At 42.6% G+C, this 22,034-nt stretch overlaps 1 protein-coding gene across 2 annotated transcripts in view; it reads left to right on the top strand.

The window, feature by feature from the left end:
• NRXN1 (neurexin 1) overlaps positions 1 to 22,034 on the top strand; it is a 2,509,029-nt gene that overhangs the window by 1,323,332 nt on the left and 1,163,663 nt on the right. For both annotated transcript variants that reach the window (XM_029593411.1, XM_029593405.1), the window contains one exon: positions 17,638 to 17,757. In XM_029593411.1, the coding sequence (XP_029449271.1) occupies positions 17,638 to 17,757 (120 nt within the window). The remainder of the gene's footprint in view (positions 1 to 17,637; positions 17,758 to 22,034) is intronic.

Here is a 22,034-nt window from a genome sequence, read left to right as displayed (position 1 = left end):
CAAAAACAAGACTGATGCCTTGGAAAGAATATTAATACAACAATGCTCGCCCGACTCTGGCTGAGTTTCACCCTTTCGGCTGCATCAGGGGCTATGTAAGGAGTATACCACTCAGTTGTGCACAGGCAAGAAAGGAAACTTTGAAAGCCACAAGGGGTGGCAATGTAGGCTAAAGCACTCTGCCTAGAGTAATATTGTTCAGGGCTGTCAAAAGCATCCAAAAAAAGATTATTGTGGAATGGAATCTTAAAGATAACAGAAGGAAACTCTTGGCACTTTTATGTGCAGCTGAAGCTGATACAACATGAAAGCAGGACTGCCGTGGCTTTGCAGGGCTGGACCACTGGCTCGGGACCCTTTTTAAAAATGGTTATTATGTTCGCTAACCTCCAGTCCTTAGGTATTGTTGCTGATTTTATGAGAGATTACTAGTAGGGATGTGAATCGTGTCCTCGATCGTCTTAACGATCGATTTCGGCTGGGAGGGGGAGGGAATCGTATTGTTGCCGTTTGGGGGGGTAAAATATCGTGAAAAATCGTGAAAAATCTAAAAATCTAAAAATCGCAAAACCGGCACATTAAAACCCCCTAAAACCCACCCCCGACCCTTTAAATTAAATCCCCCACCCTCCCGAACCCCCCCCAAATGAGTTAAATAACCTGCGGGTCCAGCGGCGGTCCGGAACGGCAGCGGTCCGGAACGGGCTCCTGCTCCTGAATCTTGTTGTCTTCAGCTGGCGCCATTTTCCAAAATGGCGCCGAAAAATGGCGGCGGCCATAGACGAACACGATTGGACGGCAAGAGGTCCTTCCGGACCCCTGCTGGACTTTTGGCAAGTCTCGTGGGGGTCAGGAGGCCCCCCACAAGCTGGCCAAAAGTTCCTGGAGGTCCAGCGGGGGTCAGGGAGCGATTTCCCGCCGCGAATCGTTTTCGTACAGAAAATGGCGCCGGCCATACGCGTATGGCCGGCACCATTTTCCGTACGGAAAATGGCGCCGGCAGGAGATCGACTGCAGGAGGTCGTTCAGCGAGGGTTCCGGCACCTCGCTGAACAACCTCCTGCAGTCGATCTCCTGCCGGCGCCATTTTCCGTACGAAAACGATTTGCGGCGGGAAATCGCTCCCTGACCCCCGCTGGACCTCCAGGAACTTTTGGCCAGCTTGTGGGGGGCCTCCTGACCCCCACGAGACTTGCCAAAAGTCCAGCGGGGGTCCAGAAGGACCTCCTGCCGTCCAATCGTGTTCGTCTATGGCCGCCGCCATTTTTCGGCGCCATTTTGGAAAATGGCGCCGGCTGAAGACAACAAGATTCAGGAGCAGGAGCCCGTTCCGGACCGCTGCCGTTCCGGACCGCCGCTGGACCCGCAGGTTATTTAACTCATTTGGGGGGGGTTCGGGAGGGTGGGGGATTTAATTTAAAGGGTCGGGGGTGGGTTTTAGGGGGTTTTAGTGTGCCGGCTCACGATTCTAATGATTTATAACGATAAATCGTTAGAATCTCTATTGTATTGTGTTCCATAACGGTTTAAGACGATATTAAAATTATCGGACGATAATTTTAATCGTCCTAAAACGATTCACATCCCTAATTACTAGTAATAAGTCTGCAATTTCATTTTTGAGTTCTTTCAGAACTTTGGGGTATATACCATCTGGTCCTGGTGATTTGTTTCTTGTTAGTTTGTTGATTTGCTCCATTCATCTTCCTGGTTCACTGTGATTTGATTCAATTCCTCTGAATAATCACCCTCAAAGAATTTTTCTGTGTAGATATCTTCCCAACACCTTCCTGTGTAAAAACTGAAGCAAAGAATTAATTTAGTTTTTCTACTATGCCCTTGCCTTCCTTGAGTCCCATTTTGCCCCTTGTCATTAAGTGGTCTAACTTACTCTCTTGTAGTCTTATTGCTTTGAATGTACTTGAAAAAGTTTATATTTTATAATTGTCCCTCACCGGCAAGCTTCTTTTCAAATTCTCCCTTGGCTTGCCTTATTAATGCTTTACATTTAAGCACCATCATATTAACTAGGCCACCAATGTCACTAAAGTCTTTTTAAATAGCTTACCATGCTGTCTTCTAACAATAAAGATATAATTACTAGTCCATTTTTTCTTGGCATGTAGCACTTTGCTGAAAAACCTGAGGATGATAGATTGCTATATTCTACCTACAACAATAATAGTGGATTGAAAATATCTAAAGGATAGAAAACACAGTAACCTCAAAACTTTGACAAACCCTGGCATGGCATGAGATCTGGCTGTCAGAGGATCAATGTCATCTTTACTCTTATAAAGACCTAATTGTTTTTGAGCTCACCCTATAGTTATAGATTCCTTTGTCCTTTACTGACTCTTAGGCCTGTGCTTCCTGGGTTTCTTCCCATGTCAAAATCCTCTTCTTCCTCCCATATGTCCAGGTCAGGAACAAGATTCTTGTCTCTCACTCTGTCCAATCCTGTCTCTGTTTCAGTTTCTGCCTCTGATTTTTACTTATTCTTTCCCTCCCCTTCATGTAAAAGCTGTCTCCATTGCTGCATGAGCATCGTGTAGCTGGCCCTATATTTTGACCAAACACATGAATAAAGTGTAACTTTTTTTTATAAATACTGGGCCAGGTAAATAATGCCAGCCTTTTGGGGTTCAGCAAAATTCATGGGTTAACTGGACACAATAATTATTGTGTTTTCTAATTGTTTTACCTACAACCACATTAGTACCTACTGTTTTACTTACAACCTCATTCCTAATGGAAATGCCTACTGGCCTTGTTTTCCTCATTTGCAAGAAGATTTACATATTTAAATATTTTGGTGCAATATATTTTATTACACCAAGATTACCCATTTATTGTGTCTTATTAGACAATGCAATAAACACATTAATGCCCTTTAGTAAATATATCCTTAAGGGTGTGCATCATTTCACATGAAAACACCCATAGATTTTAATAATTAAAGCAGTACAAATAATTTGCAATCTATTAAGAAAAGTCTTGAGAAAATGATTTGAGTAAAGTTTACAGCCAGTCCAATTTGCACCTAATAAAAGGAAGAAAAATATCAGATAACTAAGTCCCCTGAGGCAAACTTGATGGATGAGCTGAAACACACGTCGGGTGGTAATCTCCATGCTTGGTAAGCATTTTCCTTTAGAAGTATCTTATTCTTTGAATGAAGTTTTTCTTCAATATTAATCCTGGGGGATGTAATTTGCTATTTTTTCTGATACCTCCTAGTTTTGTTTTCTCTCTTTCTTATTAGGATCTAATGATCAATATTTTTTCACTTGCATCAGCCCTGATTCACTAAGCTTCTTTTCCATAGACAAAGAATGTGGGGAAAAAAAAACCTTAGTAAATCAGGACCATAATGGTCCGTGTTATAGTAGGTACCCCCTTTTTCATCTGACTTTTCTTTTATGTTTTGAGGTTGAATACTGCTCCAAATTAATTTTCCGTTTGTTTCACTTCTGTTCCAATCCATGTAGCAGAATATTTCACCAAACTGCAGAACAATGATTTACCTACACATCTGACAACTATCTTTACAACCAAAAGAAATATATTTTAATGGAAATTTAGATACTGGAGAATAAAGCAAAAGCTGCTTTTTGATGCTAAATCCTCAGATTTTCTACACCAGTGATTTTCCCATTCCTTAAGTGGCATATATACTATGCCTTGATAAAATAACACATACTATTAGCTTGTCTTATTCCATTCTTAAATGAATGCATTATTTCATATGTAGTAAGTTAATATATGTAAAAATAAAGCATGCTAAAAAAATGTAATTTATCACATGATGAGGATGGAACAGATATAGACCTATTATCTGGCCACCAACTATCCAACTGGCTTGACAAACTGTTTCCTTGCATGATTCCCCAAAGTCAGTAAACCAACCAGCATTAGCCATCTAAAATGTGTACAATAGGTCCAAGGCTTACCATGCACACTATGCAGTGCTTTACAATTTATTTTGAACTCCATTTCTGCTGAATTGGTATCAGCTTGCCAGCCTGGAGATGCTAAATGCAACTCCTGCCGGTTCAAGACAGCATTTTTCAAAAGAACAACTAAACGCTTGGTTAACTTCACTGATAACAGCAAATGTAAGCTCCCTCCATGTTTGGAAAGCAACAGAATCACAATCCTTAAGCAGGAAAGATCTGAATATGTTTAGCAAGGCCAGGAAGTAGAAGTCCAGATAGTAGTTGGTTAATGCCATAAACTTATTTAAAAATATGGAACACCTAACAATACAGATTGTAGAGATAAATGTTGTGTCCGTCGGACTCAGACAACTTCATCCCACATGCCTCACCTCAATATTCACTTTCTCCACCAGCCTCAGGAAAATGGCGACTGCCGCGTCTGCTTGCCGCACTCTCCGGCGTCCCCGGAACGGCTATGCAAGGCTTTCCGCCATAATTCACCTGAGGGCCTCCTAGGGTGCGTGCGCTAGCGCTACCCATGTCTTTATTCCAACATTGGCGCAAAACTCGGGGGCATCCCCCTCGTGTGACGTCACAAAATCCGGGTACTTAGGTTGCCCATTTGCTGACTGACTTTGAGTTAGCAAGGATTGGATTCGTCCGGACTAAGCTGCTCTGCCGCTTCTTGCTGCTGCTGGAAGCTCTCTCTACCCTCCGGGGTTTTACTAACTTGGGTACCCGCTCCTCGGGGGCCCTATGCTGCTTTCCAGGTGCCTATCCAATATCCAGGTACTCGCTCCTCCAGGGCCTGAGCTATCTACCTTGGTGCCTGCTACTATTACTTCTACCTGCTGGGAACTCCACCATTATAGCTACAAGATTGTGAGTACTTTAACATCTACCAGTTCTCACCTACAGCTCCTCATTGAACATCTGCATCGGAGCTCCCTATACCACCATCGTGGGACGGGTCTCCTCAGCCGAGGACCCCAGACTGCTGCTGCAGGAATCTACTCACTACTGCCACCTCTGGTGAACTCTACAAGCTGTACAATAAAGTTTAACACTGTGTTTGTGCATCTGAGTCTAGCCTGGTAATGCAGTTCCCCACCATTTTGAATACTGGCAGTCGATAGCCTTTGCCCTCACTATGTCACAGGGGCCGACGGTTGGCCCTGTGACATAGTGTGGGCAAAGGCTATCAGCACATTTTGAATAATGGCAGGCGACGGCCCAAGTGCAGGAGGTCGCTCCCAGACCTCCGCTGGACTTTTGGAAAGTCTTGTGGGGGTCAGCAGGGTCCCCCAAGACTTGCCAAAAGTCCCTGGTGGTCCAGCGGGGGTCCGGGAGTGATCTCCTGCACTCGGGCAGTTGGCTGCCAGTAATCAAAATGGCACCGATAGTCTTTGCCCTTACTATGTCACAGGGGCTACCGGTGCCATTGGTCAGCCCCTGCCACATGGTAGGAGCACAAGATGGCGCCGATGGCCATGTGAAAAAAGCTGACCAATGGCACCGGTAGCCCCTGTTACATAGTAGGTCAAAGGCTATCGGTGCCATTTTGAAACCGGCAGCCGAGCGTGTGAGTGCAGGGGATGGCTCTCGGACTCTCCGCTGGACCACCAGGGAGTTTTGGTAAGTCTTTGGGGGGGTCAGGAGGGTGGGGGTTGTAGTTAATTTAATTTTAGCGGGGGAACGAATAGAAATCGACGTATTAACGCATCGGGGCGCCATACAGCCGAATGCAACGTATCTGCCCCCCCCCCGACGAATCCAAATCCCAAATGCAACATATGGCGTCCCTCTGCACATCCCTAGCATTTTGCCCTGCAACCTAACCATTTTCCTACAGCGTATGCCAAGACCACATATATCCTGTCTTATCTGGATGGAAGAGCACTGGCTTGGGCTTCTCCGCTGTGGGAGTGCGATGATCTCATCCTAATGGATCTTACCGGGTTTTTGGAACTTTTCAAATCTGTATTTGATGACCCTGCCCGGTACACTACAACAGGATCTACATTGGTTCATCTGAAGCAAGGTAATAAAACTTTACCAGACTTCACCATAGAAATCCATACTTTGGCTTCAGAGTTAAATTGGGACTCAAGATGCCTGAAAACACTCTTCTTTGAAGGCCTGAACTCCCGGCTAAAAGACGATCTGGTGGCTCGAGATATGCCTGAGACCTTGGAGGACCTTGGCCACTAGGATTGATCACCGACTTTGGAATAAGGCAAGAGGTCAAGAGTTCCAGGAGACCTAGCCAGGGAGAAATCCGAGTCAAGACCATATCTAAGCCTATTCAGTCTAATCCTGTTGTGGGCAAAGAAGAACCAATGCAACTAGGCTGCAGTCACCTGACTTCTAAAGAGAGAAGAACATGAAAAAGATTGGGCCTCTGCATGTATTGTGGACAAGCTGGCCATGCTGTACAAACATGTCCAATCTGTCCTGGAAACTAGCAGACCTAAGTCCTGTGGGAGGACTCTTCTTAGGTCTAACTGCACCCTCTCCTCCACTCTCTCTTCCAGTCTTCTTGATATGCAGACCGCTTGAATTTCAGACTCTTGCCCTAGTGGACTCTGGGGCATGAGGAAACTTTATACTAAAACGTCTAGTGGAACATCTGCGGATCCCCACCACTACCATCATGTCTCTGCTACTACTATCCTCTATTCTTGCCAAAAGTCCCTGGGTGAAGTAACTGGGTGAAGTAATCCTACTTATTGAACCAGTAAGTTTAAGGACAGGCACTCTTCATATAGAGACCATTTCCTTCTTTGTGTTAGAGAAGGCTATGAACCGTCTAGTATTGGGGTTACTGTGGCTGCAAAAGCACATGCTTCAATTCAACTGGGCTACTCTGGAACTTTCACGTTGGGGTTCAGATTGTCATGGCACGTGCCTGAAGGAAGTCTCTTTTATACCCTGCATGCCAATGATCCCATTGTTGCCTGGGCTGCCGCCTCAATACGCATCTTTTCAGGATGTATTTTCTAAAGAAGCCGCTGATGTACTACCTCCACACAGAATCTACGACTGTGCTATCAACTTGAAACCGAATACTGAACCATCTATGGGAAGGGTCTACCCCTCTCTGTGGTAGAAAATAAAGCAATGTCTGAATACATCCAAGAAAATCTTCAAAAGGGTTTCATAAGGCCATCCAGGTCACCTGCTGAGGCAGGCTTCTTCTTTGTGGGGAAGAAGGATGGAACCTTACATCCATGCATTGATTATCATGGTCTAAATGAGATCACAATCAAAGACCGCTATCCCTTACCACTCATCTCAGAGCTATTTGATAGACTACAGGGAGCCAAGATATTCTCCAAGCTTGATCTTAAAGGAGCATACAACCTTGTTCATATTTGTTCAGGCGACGAATGGAAGACAGTGTTTAATACCAGGGATGGACACTTTGAGTACTTAGTGATGCCCTTCAGCTTGTGCAACACCCCAGCTGTCTTCCAAACCATGATGAACGACATCCTGCATGACCTACTTTACTAATGTGTTGTGGTATACCTAGACGACATACTGATATTCTCTCAAGACCTGAATACTCACAAGGAGGATATTAAGAAGGTTTTACAGAGACTGCGGGAGAATCATCTATACGCGAAGCTGTCCAAATGCGAATTCCACAAGGAATCTGTACCTTTCTTAGGGTACATAGTATCTAACAAAGGGTTCCAGATGGATCTTCAAAAGCTTGAGAGCATTCAGAAATGGACTCAACCCACTGGTCTAAAAGCTCTTAGATGATTTCTGGGATTCACTAATTTCTAAACATCCTTCATAAAGAATTACTCCTCATTAACTGTGCCATTAACAGCTCTGACAAAGAAAGGTGTCAATGTTGCCAATTGGTCTATAGAGGCTGTCACTGCATTTCAAAAGCTGAAGGATGCTTTCTCTACTAAGCCATGTCTCCATCATCCGGATCCTGCACGCCCCTTCATCGTGGAGGTTGACGCCTCAGATGTTCGCGTAGGGGCTGTACTAAGTCAGACCAGTGACTCCAAGATCCTACGTCCATTCCTTTTTCTCCAGATGCTTCACGCCGGCAGAAAGAAATTATGGCATTGGAGATAAAGAGCTACTGGCAATAAAGATGGCATTCAAGGTGTGGCATCCCTGGCTTGAAGGCACTCAACATCAAATAATGGTTTTTACAGATCATAAAAACCTAGAATACCTTTGCCATGCCCAGCGCCTCAACCATAGACAGGCAAGATGGTCCCTGCTCTTTAACAGGTTTGATTTTGTCATGAAATACTGACCTGGAGATAAAAACATCAGAACGGATGCCCTATCTCGCTCCTTCATATCTGAAGATGTACCTGATGCTCCACAACATATAATTGACCCAGAGAGAGTCATTCTTTCCGCTACTTGCCCAGTGCCCTTGTGCAAGACTGTTGTGCCTAACAACCTCTGGAAGAAACTACTAGCATGGGCTCATGACTCTAAATTGGCTGGACATCCCGGTCAACGCAGAATGCTGGTGAAGCTTCAACAATACTACTGGTGGCCATCTATGAAAGAAAACATCTTTGCCTACATACTGGCCTGTACCAACTGTGCCAGACAGAAACCTCCACCTGGATGTCCTTGGGGCCAGCTTCAACCTCTACCAGTGCCAGATGAGCCGTGGAATCACATTGCCAAGGACTTTGTGGTGGACTTACCACTCTCTGGAGGCAACAATACCATCTGGGTAACAGTGTATTGTTTCTCAAAGATGGCTCACTTTGTGGTGCTTCCTTGCTTACCAACTGCTAGTGAACTTGCAAAGCTTTTCATCAGCCACATTTTCCGCCTGCATGGCATGCCGAAACACATCATTTCAGATAGAGGTGTACAATTCACAGCCAAATTCTGGAAGGCTCTGTGCAAGAAGTTTGATATCACTCTCGACTTCACTTCATCTTACCATCCTCAATCAAATGGCCAAACTGAGAGGATGAACTATACCCTCAAGCAGTTCCTCTGTGCCTACATTAGTTCATGTCAGAATGACTGGGCTGAACTGTTACCATGGGCCAAGTTTACCATCAACTCCGATCCAGCAACATCTACTGGATCAACACCATTCGACGTGGTATATGGATGACTACCTTCACCACCTTTGCCATTTCCGCTGTCAGTGTTGTCCCCGGCAGCTCAAGCTACTGCCGATGAGATTCAACAACTTTGGAAGAAGACCAAGGAGATGCTCATCAAAGATGGAATTCAAGCTAAAAGGGGTTATGACGCTCATCACTGCAAGGCTCCTGACTTCAAGCCTGGTGATAAAGTCTGGCTGTCTACAAAACACCTTAGACTTAAGCTACCATCAGCTCGCTTGGCTCCACGCTATGTCGGACCATTTCCCATCCTCCGACGTCTGCGCAATCTCTTCTACAGTCTCAGACTTCCCCCAGCAATGAAGATCCATAACGTGTTTCATGTCTCTCTATTGAAACCGCTCATTCTCAACAAATTCAGCACCAAGACACAAGATCCCCCTCCTGTTGATGCAGAAGAGGACATTGAGTACAAAGTGGATGCAATACTTGATGTAAGGAAGAGAGGCAGAGTTTAGGAATACCTCCTGTCATGGGAGGGCTATGGACCAGAAAATAACTCGTGGGAACCTATGGCTAATATCATGGACAAAGAGATGCTGAATCAGTATCATCGATCACATCCTTGGAAACCAAGACCAGGTAGGGGGTCTGGAGTAGGTCCTTTGAAGGGGGGTACTGTTGCACCCATCGGACTCAGACAGCTTCATCCCACATGCCTCACCTCAATATTTGCTTTCTCCACCAGCCTCGGGAAAATGGCGACCGCCGAGTTTGCTTGCTGCACTCTCAGGTGTCCCCAGAATGGCTATGGCAAGGCTTTCTGCCATAATTCACCTGAGGGCCTCCTAGGGTGCTCACTTGCGAGCACTACCCATGTCTTTATTCCAACATTGGCGCGAACCTCGGGGGCATCCCCCTCTTGTGACGTCACATCTGGGTATTTAGGTTGCCCATTTGCTGACTGACTTTGAGTTAGCAAGGATTGGATTTGTCCGGTCTAAGCTGCTCTGCTGCTTTTCGCTGCTGCTGGAAGCTCTCTTTACCCTCTGGGGTTTTACTAACTTGGGTACCCACTCCTCGGGGGCCCTATGCTTCTTTCCAGGTGCCTATCCAATATACAGGTGTTTGCTCCTCGAGGACCTGAGCTGTCTACCTTGGTGCCTGCTACTATTACTTCTACCTGCTGGGAACTCCACCATTACAGCTACAAGAGTGTGAGTACTTTAACATCTACTTTAACATCTACCAGTCTGTCTCACCTGTCTGAGTCCGATGGACGCAATAGTACCCCTCATTTAAATCTGCATCGGAGCTCCCTATACCACCATCGTGGGACGGGTCTCCTTAGCTGAGGATCCCAGACTGCTGCTTCAGGAATCTACTCACTACTGCTACCTCTGGTGAACTCTACAAGCTGTACAATAAAGTTTAACTCTGTGTTTGTGCATCTGAGTCTAGCCTGGTACTGTAGTTCCCCACGGGGCTCCTCCCCATGGGAGTGGCCATCACTGCAGCACCTAAGAATCCACCAAACACCTCAAAACCATAACAATAATTATGTTTCTATAAACTCTTCCTTCTGTGGACTGAGGTAAAGTTCTAAAGAGGAAGAAAACATTTCAACACCAAGCAAAGCAGTAAATATTAATACTGATCTGCTTAGCCAGAAAGCATATGACCTATAATAAGAATATGTTCAGAATGATTTTAAAGCAAAAGTTTTACAGTTCCTTGTATTTATGCACCATATTCACGAGACAAATAGTTGGACTGGATAGGGAATACCAGCTGTATTGTTCTAAATCCAAGAAACTAATTCAGCAGAACTACTGCATTTCATACTTACAGAACAGATTTGCCTTCCTTGTATATTCAGCAGATGGTTGCTTAATAGAAAAATGTTTAAGCAAAAAACTTTTCCAAAAATCTTCTCAAAGAACACAATGCAATGGAGGTTTTATATGAGAACTTGCAGAATTCTGAGCAGAACTAACTAGAAGAGCAGAAGCCTTTGTTTTTCACAAAGTCAGTCCAGTTATGATCTTGAGCATTGGCAATGCAGCACAAAAGGCAAGTCAACTCAACAAAAGACAAGGAGAACAGAGAAAATCAATGGCTGGGAACAGTTCAATGCCATCTTTGCCTATAAAGCTGCTAATGGACCAGGTTGTATGTCACATCTTGTTCAGTATATCATGGGCCTGATTTATATGTGCAAAACACACTTTGAAGTGCATGTGAAACTTGATTTTGCATGCACTTTTACCTGCACTTCAAGTAGGCATTCTGAGGGCAAGGTTGAGGTGGAGAAAGGATTGACATGCATACGTTTGAGTTTGGAAAATATAGTGTGACTTTTAAAAGCCCAGCGCATGCCAAAACTGGGGGATATGTGAGTATGGAACGCTCTGCCTGAAGAAATTAGACTGCAAGCAGATGTCAAGAAATGTAAGGCAGATATTAAAACGTGGCTTTTTAAATGTGCTTACTTGGAATCACAGTGACAACAGAACACGGCATTATTTCAGCACCTTTCTTTTATCCTATTTTATCTTATTATCTTTTGTTTTAATTGATTAACTTAAGTTTATTTTAGTATTTATGTTTTACTGATTATTTAAGTTTTATATGATTTGATTATGTATTGTATTTTCTTACTTTAATTATTGTTCACCATTATGATGGTTCCACTGAAATGACGGTATAAAAATAAATAAACCTTAAACCTTAAACCTTATGGGGCGGATTTTAAGAGCCCTGCTCGCCTAAATCCGCCCAAATCCGGGCGGATTTAGGCGAGCAGGGCCCTGCGCGCCGGTGAGCCTATTTTACATAGGCTTACCGGCGCGTGCAGACCCCAGGACTCGCGTAAGTCCCGGGGTTCTCCGAGGGGGGCGTGTCGGGGGCGTGTCGGGGGGCGGGCCCGGTCGTCGTGGCGTTTAGGGGGCATGTCGGCAGCGTTTTGGGGGCAGGTCTGGGGGCGTGGTTACGGCCCGGACGGTCTGGGGGTGTGGCCGCACCCTCCGTACCCGCCCCCAGGTCGCGTCCCGCCGCGCAACCGGCCCGCTGGCGCGCGGGGATTTACGTCTCCCTCCGGGAGGCGTAAATCCCCCGACAAAGGTAAGGGGGGGGGTTTAGACAGGGCTGGGCGGGTGGGTTAGGTAGGGGAACGGGGGTAGGCTGCGCGGCTCGGCGCGCGCCGGCTATACGGAATTGATAGCCTTGCGCGCGCCGATCCAGGATTTTAGCGGATACGCGCGGCTCCGCGCGTATCTACTAAAATCCCGCGTACTTTTGTTGGCGCCTGGAGCGCCAACAAAAGTACGCCAACGCGCCTTGTTTGAAAATCTACCCCTATGTGCACATATCTCCCAATAAGTGCGCAAGTGCGAAAGCCCAAAAAAAGGGGCAGGGCATGGGCGTGGTCTTGGCGGGGCATGGACGTTCAAGAACTTTAACATGAAAGGTGCGCCTAATTATTTATGCTCATAAGCACGCGCCAGGCTCCCCTGCTGTGTAACTTCACTACTGCTATGGATGGCGTGTAAGTAATAAAATAAAAAGATTCTAAGCTAATCAGCAGGATTCTAAGAGTTGGGGCTAACAGGGGAAAAGGGAGACTATTAAACTATTGGGATTTGGAAGTCCTGTCTCTTAACTGGGCAAACCTGGAAAACTCCCTATGGCATCAGTGCGTGCCCTTAAAAAATGTCCCCACTTATGCAGTAAAGGCAGCATTTGTGCACCATGCACACATCCATATAAAATTGTGTTCACATGTGCGTGCGTACAGCCTATTTTATAACATGAATGCATATATGTGCGTATGTTATAAAATGGCCACGTCCTTGGGCATGAGCCGACATACGTGTGTATATGTGCGCCCGTATGCCGGTATCAAAGTTACTGTCTGTGCGATCAAATCTACAAGTAGAAAGTTGCACTTGCTGCAGGCAAGTTGTCATTTTCTTCATGGAAGTCTATGTTTGGTTTATGCCCACTGCAAATTTTCAAAGCAGAATTAGGTGCACAAGACTGCTTTGAAAATTCTGGCTAAAGTCTGCAGGTACAGAGTATGCACAGGCTTTAGCCCTATGCAAGCTGTTTGAAAATTACCCTCCCTGTCCCCTCAATAACGAGTTTAACAGAATGGCAGTATTTTGAACTCTCATTTCTGATGAACAGATGATCAGTATTTTTATGGCATTTGTTTTCTTACTGTACCCTTTGTTCTGGCAACAAGAATGAATAAAAGCATTTTGCCATTTAAAATCTGTTATTCCCTACTGCCATTTCCTGAAAACAGCAGTGTCTTGTAGTTTGCCATAAAAAGCATCTGAGGGGGAAGAAAATTTTATGCATTTTCATGGTTCCATTTATTAAAAAGTAATGGTTTGGGGCCCAGCCCAATTGGTTAACTTCTGCTCCTCTGGCCATTAGGAGGTAGTAGCACTATATGGACAGCTTCCTCATGACCACTAGGAAGGAGTCCACACTGCATTTAAGAGTATTTCATATTGACTGGATCAAAGAAACTCTTGAACTGGACTCCTGAAATAGCTACAGACTACACCCCTTATCGCTTGGCTAAAGAAGTGTCACTTTGATGCCAGGTTAGATGAAAGATGAGGGAAGACATAAAAGAGAAAAAAAGTCCATCTACTCTAAACGGGGTCACACAGCACCTACCTCCGCATCAGGCCCAGGGAGAAAGAGGAGGCTCTAAGGTTCACGTCACTCTCCGGTCTTCTAACCCCTGCTAGTTAGAACAAAGAAAAGCCCTCTGCCACTGGGACACTATAAATGACTTTATTTGTGATCTCATGTAATCAAGCTGAGAATTGTAGAAAGAACTTCTAAATAATAAAGAGGGAGACAGAGTTTAAAGCTGGCTCTCACAAAGATAGCACCCATTTATATAGTGCATGAATATACAATATATATATAGCATATAGATATATAAACAATCATGTAATCATCAATTATAAACATTCCTACAAGACAGCTAGAGTCTGTATGTCTGATTTCTAATAATATTTATTCTATCAATATTAAATGAAGGTGTCATGTAATGCCTTAGAGATACCCCTATCCCCTAATGCTACTCAGAGTTAACCTTGCAGACACTTGGAGAGACCTGCCAAACACTGTTCAGGCCCTTCTGCACCCGTACATGCGCCTTTACTCTGGAAACCTTCTGGCCCCCAAGTGGGTTCCCTCTTGCCTCTGGGCAAGTACCTAGGCCACAAGCTATCCCCTGGTGGTTTCTAGGGACATTAAGCCCCAACAAAACCTGTGGTTCACACAGTTTCTTTCTTTCTTTCTTTATTTATTTACTTACTTAAATATTTGTAAACTCCAGATCAAAATTTCTAAGTGGTTTCTATAAATTACATACATAAAATGGTAAAGCAACATAACATGAGCATTCAATTAAACAGAATAAAACCAAAACACAGTAGAACTAAAACATAAGTGAATTAATAAAATATAAACAGACAAATCATAACAATGAGCTCTGCATTTTTCTCTTTCATTGCATATTCCTGTGTTACAATTTCATTATATGCTACTAAACATAATAAATACAAAATAAAACCCAGCATCCTGGAAATGCAGGGATCATCAACCAGTCACAGAGCCAGAAATGAGGCAAGGTCAGGTCAGTGCCAGGTTGAAAAATGGTGCCGACTGGGCAGAGCTAAGATGTAACCCGGCTCCGATGAGGGAGCCACTACTTAATTTGAAGATTCGAGGAGTGCAGGAGGGGGGAGAATGCTGCAAAATGGGATTGGGGTGAGGTGGGGGCTGGGACCCTAATTTACTTTTTTTAGCTCTTGGGCAGGTGGGGGGTTGATATGGGAAGGAGGGTCAGGACCCTATTTTTGACTTGGGGAGGTCAGGGATGGGTATGGGAAGGGTGACCAGGACCCTATGTTTTAATGATGACATGGGGGTAAGGGTGGGGGGCTGGGATCATCAAGAGCAGTAACAATTTAACTATTTTTACAATTTGGGGGTATCGGGGCCGCCTTGAATGACGGCCATGGGTTGAGTCAGAAGTCAGCACTGACCTCTGCTCAAACTCCTCATGTGCCCGCTATTTTTTTTTTTTTTGCCGCCTCTTTAAATAAGAATCGGAAGCCTCGGGATCCATGTTAGGGTCCCGGGCCTCCCACTTCGCGTTTACCACTTTTCTGAGACATGTAGCTATTTTATTTTGGCTGACCACATTCTCGGTCAGCTGCAGGAAAAATATTTGCATTTGATTGCCTATGCATGAGCTTTTTTGCAAGTATTTGTATTATTAATGCATGCAAACTATATGCAAAGAAGGTCATTGTAATAGGGGAGGGAACCTGGGTGTGTAAATGCAAAATATCAAATTTATTACACAATGTACATAATATAATGCGTGTTGGAGCACTAATGCGGCTTGCTGCATCTCCCTGATAGGTGAATAAATTTAGGACAGCTGACGAGCAGTCCTAAAGTTAGACTGATAAACTTATCTGGATAGCTTTAAGATAGCCAGGAATATTCAGCGATGAGGCATACCAATGAATATACTGATTCTTGTCGGAGAAGTTTATTCAGCTAACTTTGCCAGCTGGCCAACAGCTGAATATCAGCCACTTAATATTTATTATTTCTAGAATAAATAAAATGATTTGAACATTGTACAAGAAAAATTACTCAACATGGCCCCAAAGACGTCATGTATATGATTGTAATAATTATTTTTATATTTTCCTATTTCCTCTTGGATAGGGAGATAAGATATATTGCTTAGCCATATGGCATTGATTTCATGACTGGACACAGAGCACTAAACCTTGTTCACTTTTGTTTTTGGCTGTGAACACAATATAATCATTTCATAGGGCGAAAATAACCAACTGCTGAGGCTTCCAGTCGGAGCAGCAATGATGATTGCTCTCAGTGAACTTTCATTAAAATACAGGAATACATCAATGTGTTTGTATCCAAAATGACTGAAAAGGTCTTTCAGACTATGGGCTTTAGTTCTAATTTCACTGACCACTGAGAAAGGGAGAGAGAGTTGAGTGGGAGGTGACCTGCCTGCTAAAAGTACAGAGTAATGCAAATGAGAATGAATTTACTCAATCCCACATTTAAGAAGTAATATTTCAAAGCGATAGTAACTCAATAATATACCTGGACTTGACCAACATTACTCAAATAATGATTTTATTTATGAAATTGTAACCGAACTTTATTGGCACCTGTTAGAATGTACGATATCCTACATTTACTTACCTTAGTCTATGTGCCTGTTTGTAAACCGTTGCGATGGTATATAACTTAGCGACGGTATAGAAAAGTTTTTAAATAAAAATAAATAAATAAATAAATAAAAAGCATAGAATATGCACATTCTGAATGTATCACGTGGGTGGTCAGGGTGCAACCTTACATTTACTTTGCTACTGAATTCATATTTAACCAGGCAAATATGTAACTTTCTTTTATTGCAAGCCATCAGTTTAATTATCTGTTATATTTCTAGTACATTAGAAACAAATTTTTGTTTTCTTATTTTTGCTTTCCTCAAGATTTATGGCTGTTAACATTAATTTGTTTGCATTACATTGCATTTTCTTCTCTTTTAAATGGCTGCATGCCATTTGCTCTGAATGTTTTCTATGTTTGCTACCATTTCAGTACTGCTTACTAACATTTTATATATTTTGCTTTTGTATTTTTTGTGCTATTTTGCTGACAAAGTTGCATTGATGAAAGCTGATTTGCAAGGTAGATAGCACTGTATGTTAACCAAGACTGAAATTCAGATGCAAAATAGGAGCATTTAAATTAATGTCTATACATTTGTGTACTAAGTTGTGTTGTCTACTTGCAATTTTTTTCTCTCATTGTCAAGTCTACTGAACTGAGTCTATAACATGTTTCATTTTTTACATACTTTGCATAAAGGATTTCAGTCTTGAATATATTTGTATAGTAAATACCTTATTACTTTGATCATCTCCTCCTTGATTTCTTCACTGCTTGATAGTTTTGCTTTTATTCTTGAGAAACAGATTAACTTTATTTTATTTCTATGACACTTATGGGCATTCAAGTTCATTGATATAATATATTTTAAAAATACATGGGAATCACAAAAGCATGCTTACCAACTCTACTACATAGGTTATGGTGATTCCAGGACATTAGACAGGCTTGCTTCTTTTTAGCATTCATGATATCTTTTTTTTACTTTTTAAATTATTGTTAATTCTATTTCATTAAAATTTTAGTTCCCATTTTTCATGGCACTTGAATTCACCAGCATTCAATCACAGTATCTGAAAATAAATTGAGCTTTCAAAAAGGTGAATACGCATTGTTTTGGAGGTTGAATAAAATAAAGTACAAAGTGCTAAAGTAGCTTTCATGGTTATTGGAATAAACATATTCTGACTTTGTGTTGTCTTTGTATTTGACCCACAACAAATGTGTTCTTGTTTCCATCCTTTTAACCATCGTTAAATGTGAAGTGATGGCAGCTCACTTTCTGTGATCCTGTTTTTTGACAAAGATAGACGTTTTGCTGCAGTACCCAAAGTGCAAGCCCTTTTCTATGTTTTCATCAGGCCCAAGTACGACATGTCAAGAGGACTCCTGTGCAAACCAAGGAGTGTGCTTGCAACAGTGGGATGGCTTCAGCTGTGATTGCAGCATGACCTCCTTCAGTGGACCATTGTGCAATGACCGTAAGTACTTCACCAAATTCTTTTTCTAAAAGCCTCATAGCTGCAGGGCAAGCATGTATCTGAAATACTGAGTTATTGTACTACTGTAGTATATTAGATAGCAAATTGAACAGAACTGTTGACTTGGCTAAGCAGTGATTTTTATAGCAAGGACATAGTTCAGAAGGTATTGCCTGTATCTTGGAAAACATTGAGAAAAATATATTTAAGTGGTTTTAAATAACGATTGCAAACTTAAGTGTTTGAACACATGTTTTCTATTTGACCATGTCATGTTTGATATTTTGATGGAATTAGATAATTTTATACTACTATAATGCGATGACTGTAAATAATGAACACATAGGATCTGATTTTCAAAAGAATTTAATGCTTAAAACTGGATTTTACACGTGTAAATGCACTTTACCCATATAAGTTGGCTTTCGAAAAGTGCTACAACATATGTCATTGAATTGTCAATAGATTTTACATGTATTAAGTGCACTTAACGCAAGTAAATGGTTTTTAAAAATTGCTATGATAATATGTTACATTTACATCTGTAACTCCTTTGAAAATTCATCTGTAAGATAATAGGCAAATTTCATTCCTGCTGTCTTAAGAGTTCCTTGGGGTTAAATAGTGCATTCAAGTACAATGCTTTCTCGATTTTGCATGCCTCACAAAGAGTTAAAAAATAAATTCATATTTTTAGCCATTCACCTGATGCTCAAGGGCACATTAAAATTTAAAGGAGATATAAGTGTTTTATTTAAGGCAAATATTCATGTATTGGAGTCCAGAAAGATTTTATACTTCATTCTCTGGTCCCTAAATTATATATGAAAAGGATTAAATCTTCTGCAACCTTCCCTGCTCGTTAGAAATGCAGGAAGTTATATAGGGGTATATAAAATCAGTTTTGAGTGATCTGGCACTAGCTGTACATTTTTGCCAGTTTACAAATGGTCTGGACTCATCTGCATTTACTTGACATGTCTATTGCAATAATATAATCATTATTCACTTCTCAGTAGTTGGGATGCCAGTTGTCTTTTCACTTTTAGAAGGCTGTTAGAGGAATTAATTAATCTGATAAAACTATTTTTCATATGAAGCATTGAGTTTTTTAAATTATAGATCTGTTCAGTAGGGGGCAGTAGCAAAAAGTAAAGTTATAATCATTATCATCTCTAATCAGTAAATGAGAATATATTGGAACTTACACAAGTCATGAATAAACCCCCTAATTAGCCAATATGATTAACCAATTTGAGACTGAAAACATTCTGAGTATTCTAATATATACACTTAACTAGGCACAAAATGATCCAGAACTTATAGCACTCTATTTTAGGCAGGACATGACTGGTATAATTTGCCTGCTTCCAATTCATATTTAAAGCCTAGGCAGCGGAAAAAAAAAAATTAAATCCTTCTTTGTACTCCGTCCTCTGGGGTTCTGAAAAGGGGGGAGTATCTTTACCATAGAAAACCCAGATCCTCCTACCTGAGGCATTTTATCCAGCTCTTTTTCTCCAAATGTCACTGTGATAAGGCAGAGACATGTTTATATCAATGATGTGCAGCTTTATGAGCTACAAGCATGAATGTGGGCTGTTTTTCTTTAGCTTTACATATATATACATTTTTTGAGCAAAATTCAGCTTATTGTACATCATGCAGTCGTCTGAAACGTGGACTGTTTCACACTCTCCAAATAAAAGGACTGTCTGGAACCATTTCCTGGTGTACTATATGTAGTTTTATGACAAGGAAAACTTGTTTTTTGATTAGTCTACTGCACTTATCAATGGCTTTGAGATCCAAATGTTGCAAAAACAGAGAGATCAGTTCTCCTATTAGCAGACTGCCCATGGTGATTTCCACACTTTTTTCCTACATTTTTGCACTGCAGATTAATCAATCTTCTTTTGCAAAAACAGCCATGATTGCACTACCTTCTACAGTTTTGGAAAAGAAGATTTATTAATTTGCAGTGCAATTATTGCAATCATATCATCCCATTTATTGTTGTTTGAGAAAAAAAAAATTCATAGGATGTCTTTTTCAGTTTATACAAAATATAATCTATGCCTTCATATCTGGCATGTAAGAATTCAAAATAAAAGCTTGCTTTAATTTTCTCCACCCTCCATAGAAAAGTCAGGAAGAATTCCTTGTTGTTCTCCTGTTCTGAAAGGCAACACACTGCCCTTCCTCAGATCTTTTTCATGCATCTTAGGCAAGACAGAAATCTTTAGCCATTGCTGCATTAAGTGGAGGGGAGGGTAAGTACGGCCTTCCTCTCCCCAGTCCAAACTATTGTCAGTAAGAGATGGAGGAAAAAGGATGCCCCATTTTATGAATTCCCTTACTGCCCAGCTTAGAATCTCCTAAGCCTCCTTACTCTGTCTGCAATTCATTCTTTGCTGATAAGCAGGAATGATCTATCTTCAGTTATTTTCCTGTTCAGCTTGTTGGCATCGTTAGACATAGTTTAGCATAGAACATTTCATGCAACTGTTTCTTCAGTTGATTTTTTTGGGATTCATTCATCTTGTTTTCTCTTTCATATATATATATATATGTGTGTGTGTGTGTGTGTGTATGTATGTATATATATTGTATATATTTACTGTACATATTAGGGATATGCAGGGAAAAAAAATCGTTTTTGTTTTTTGGTATTTTCAGGAAGTATTTTCCCCATGATTTTCAGTTTGTAGAATGTATGAGTCATTTCATTTTTGTGAAAAAATGAATCAAACATTTAAAAGGAAAAAAAAGCCCCAAAATGGCCAAAAAAAACCCTACAGGGCCTTCCAAGGCCCCCTTCCTATCCAGAAAAATGACAAAGCCAAAAACTCTTCTGGCCCCCACATACCCGGTCCAATGGGGATCCATCAGTGAGGCCTAGGCCCAGGCTGAAGCCTCAGCCTTGAGTAAGCCAAGGCTGCAGTAAGTCACCGGGAGGCAATGCTCAAAATGGTGCTGTCTGCTGAGATGAATGTGCCAGAGTTAATTAACTCTGACACGATCCCAGCAGATGGTATCAGTTGCTGAAGAAAAGAACAGAATGTCAGACCTTCTCCGGGGCCTGGGCTCTGGGCCTGGGCTTGACCCTAGGCTGAGGCCCAGGTATTGGGGCCCGGCTTGCAGGTTAAGCCTTAGCATTGGGGTTAGGACCTAACATCAGGAACTAGCCTCTGGGCTGGGCCACTACATCAGGCTCTGGCCTACACCAAGGCCAAGGCATCAGGACTTGGCCTCCAGACCTGGCTGGGGCATTGTGCCAGGGTCCAGGCATTCGCCTAGGCTGAGGCCCAGATGTCAGGACTTAGCCTGGATGCTTTCATGGATATCCAATGGATCAGGTATGTTTGTTTGAGGAGGGGGCTTAGCTGAAGCCCCAGAATCAGTCGGATCCTAGGCCAAGACCCAGTGTCACCTCAGGCCTGCTGTGGGCCTTGGCCTATGACCTAAGCAAGGCCCTTGCTTTGGGCCTAGGTCTAGACCTAGGCCTAGGCTCAATGCATTCATTTAAATTGAATGCAACAAATACTGTTTGATTCATTCAGGAAGCCCCCAATGTGTTTCAGGGCCCCCCAGATGAAATAAATCAGCCTTAATTGTTGCATTTTGCACATTCGTTTTAAACAAATGTGAATCCCTAATACATATACGGGTGAATTTTAAATGGGCCACGCGCATAAAAATCGGGGGTTACGCAGATGGCTGGGCCTTGTGCGTGCCATGTGCATTTTCAAAGGGGCCAAGCCATGCACATAACCGCCTTTATATGCCAAAGTGCTGGGCCCAGAGAAAGGGGCAGGGAGATGCAGAGCTGGAGGTGGCCGGTACAGCGGCTATTTGCTGCTGTGCCGGGGAAGCGTGCGCAGGCAGCCTTCTGGCACACGTAAGTTACTACTGCTCCAGTAGAGGAGCAAAAGGTAGAATAACAAATCAGGAGTTATACAGGATAGGGATAGGTGGCGGGGAGGAGAGTGAAAGGGGAAGGGAAGTTTGGTAAGTGGGTTGGAAAGTTCCCTCCCAGTCCGCTCCTTAATTTAAAATTAGGCACCCCTGCGCGCACCGGCACACACATGTTATAAAACCGGTGCGTCCACACAGACCGAGATACATTAAATTAACATGAGGTCTCTCTTGTGTATATTTTGGACCAATAGTTCTGTAGGCGTTAAAATATTCCTTTCCAACCTTCTGAATATATTATATGAAACATCTAAAACCAAAGGGGTAGATTTTAAAAAAGAGCGCGATCACATACTTTT

The sequence above is a fragment of the Rhinatrema bivittatum genome, chromosome 3 (genome assembly GCF_901001135.1).
Source record: "Rhinatrema bivittatum chromosome 3, aRhiBiv1.1, whole genome shotgun sequence".
Taxonomy (NCBI): domain Eukaryota; kingdom Metazoa; phylum Chordata; class Amphibia; order Gymnophiona; family Rhinatrematidae; genus Rhinatrema; species Rhinatrema bivittatum.
Note: the sequence above shows the minus strand (reverse complement) of the source record. Positions and strands in the feature narration are given on the sequence as shown.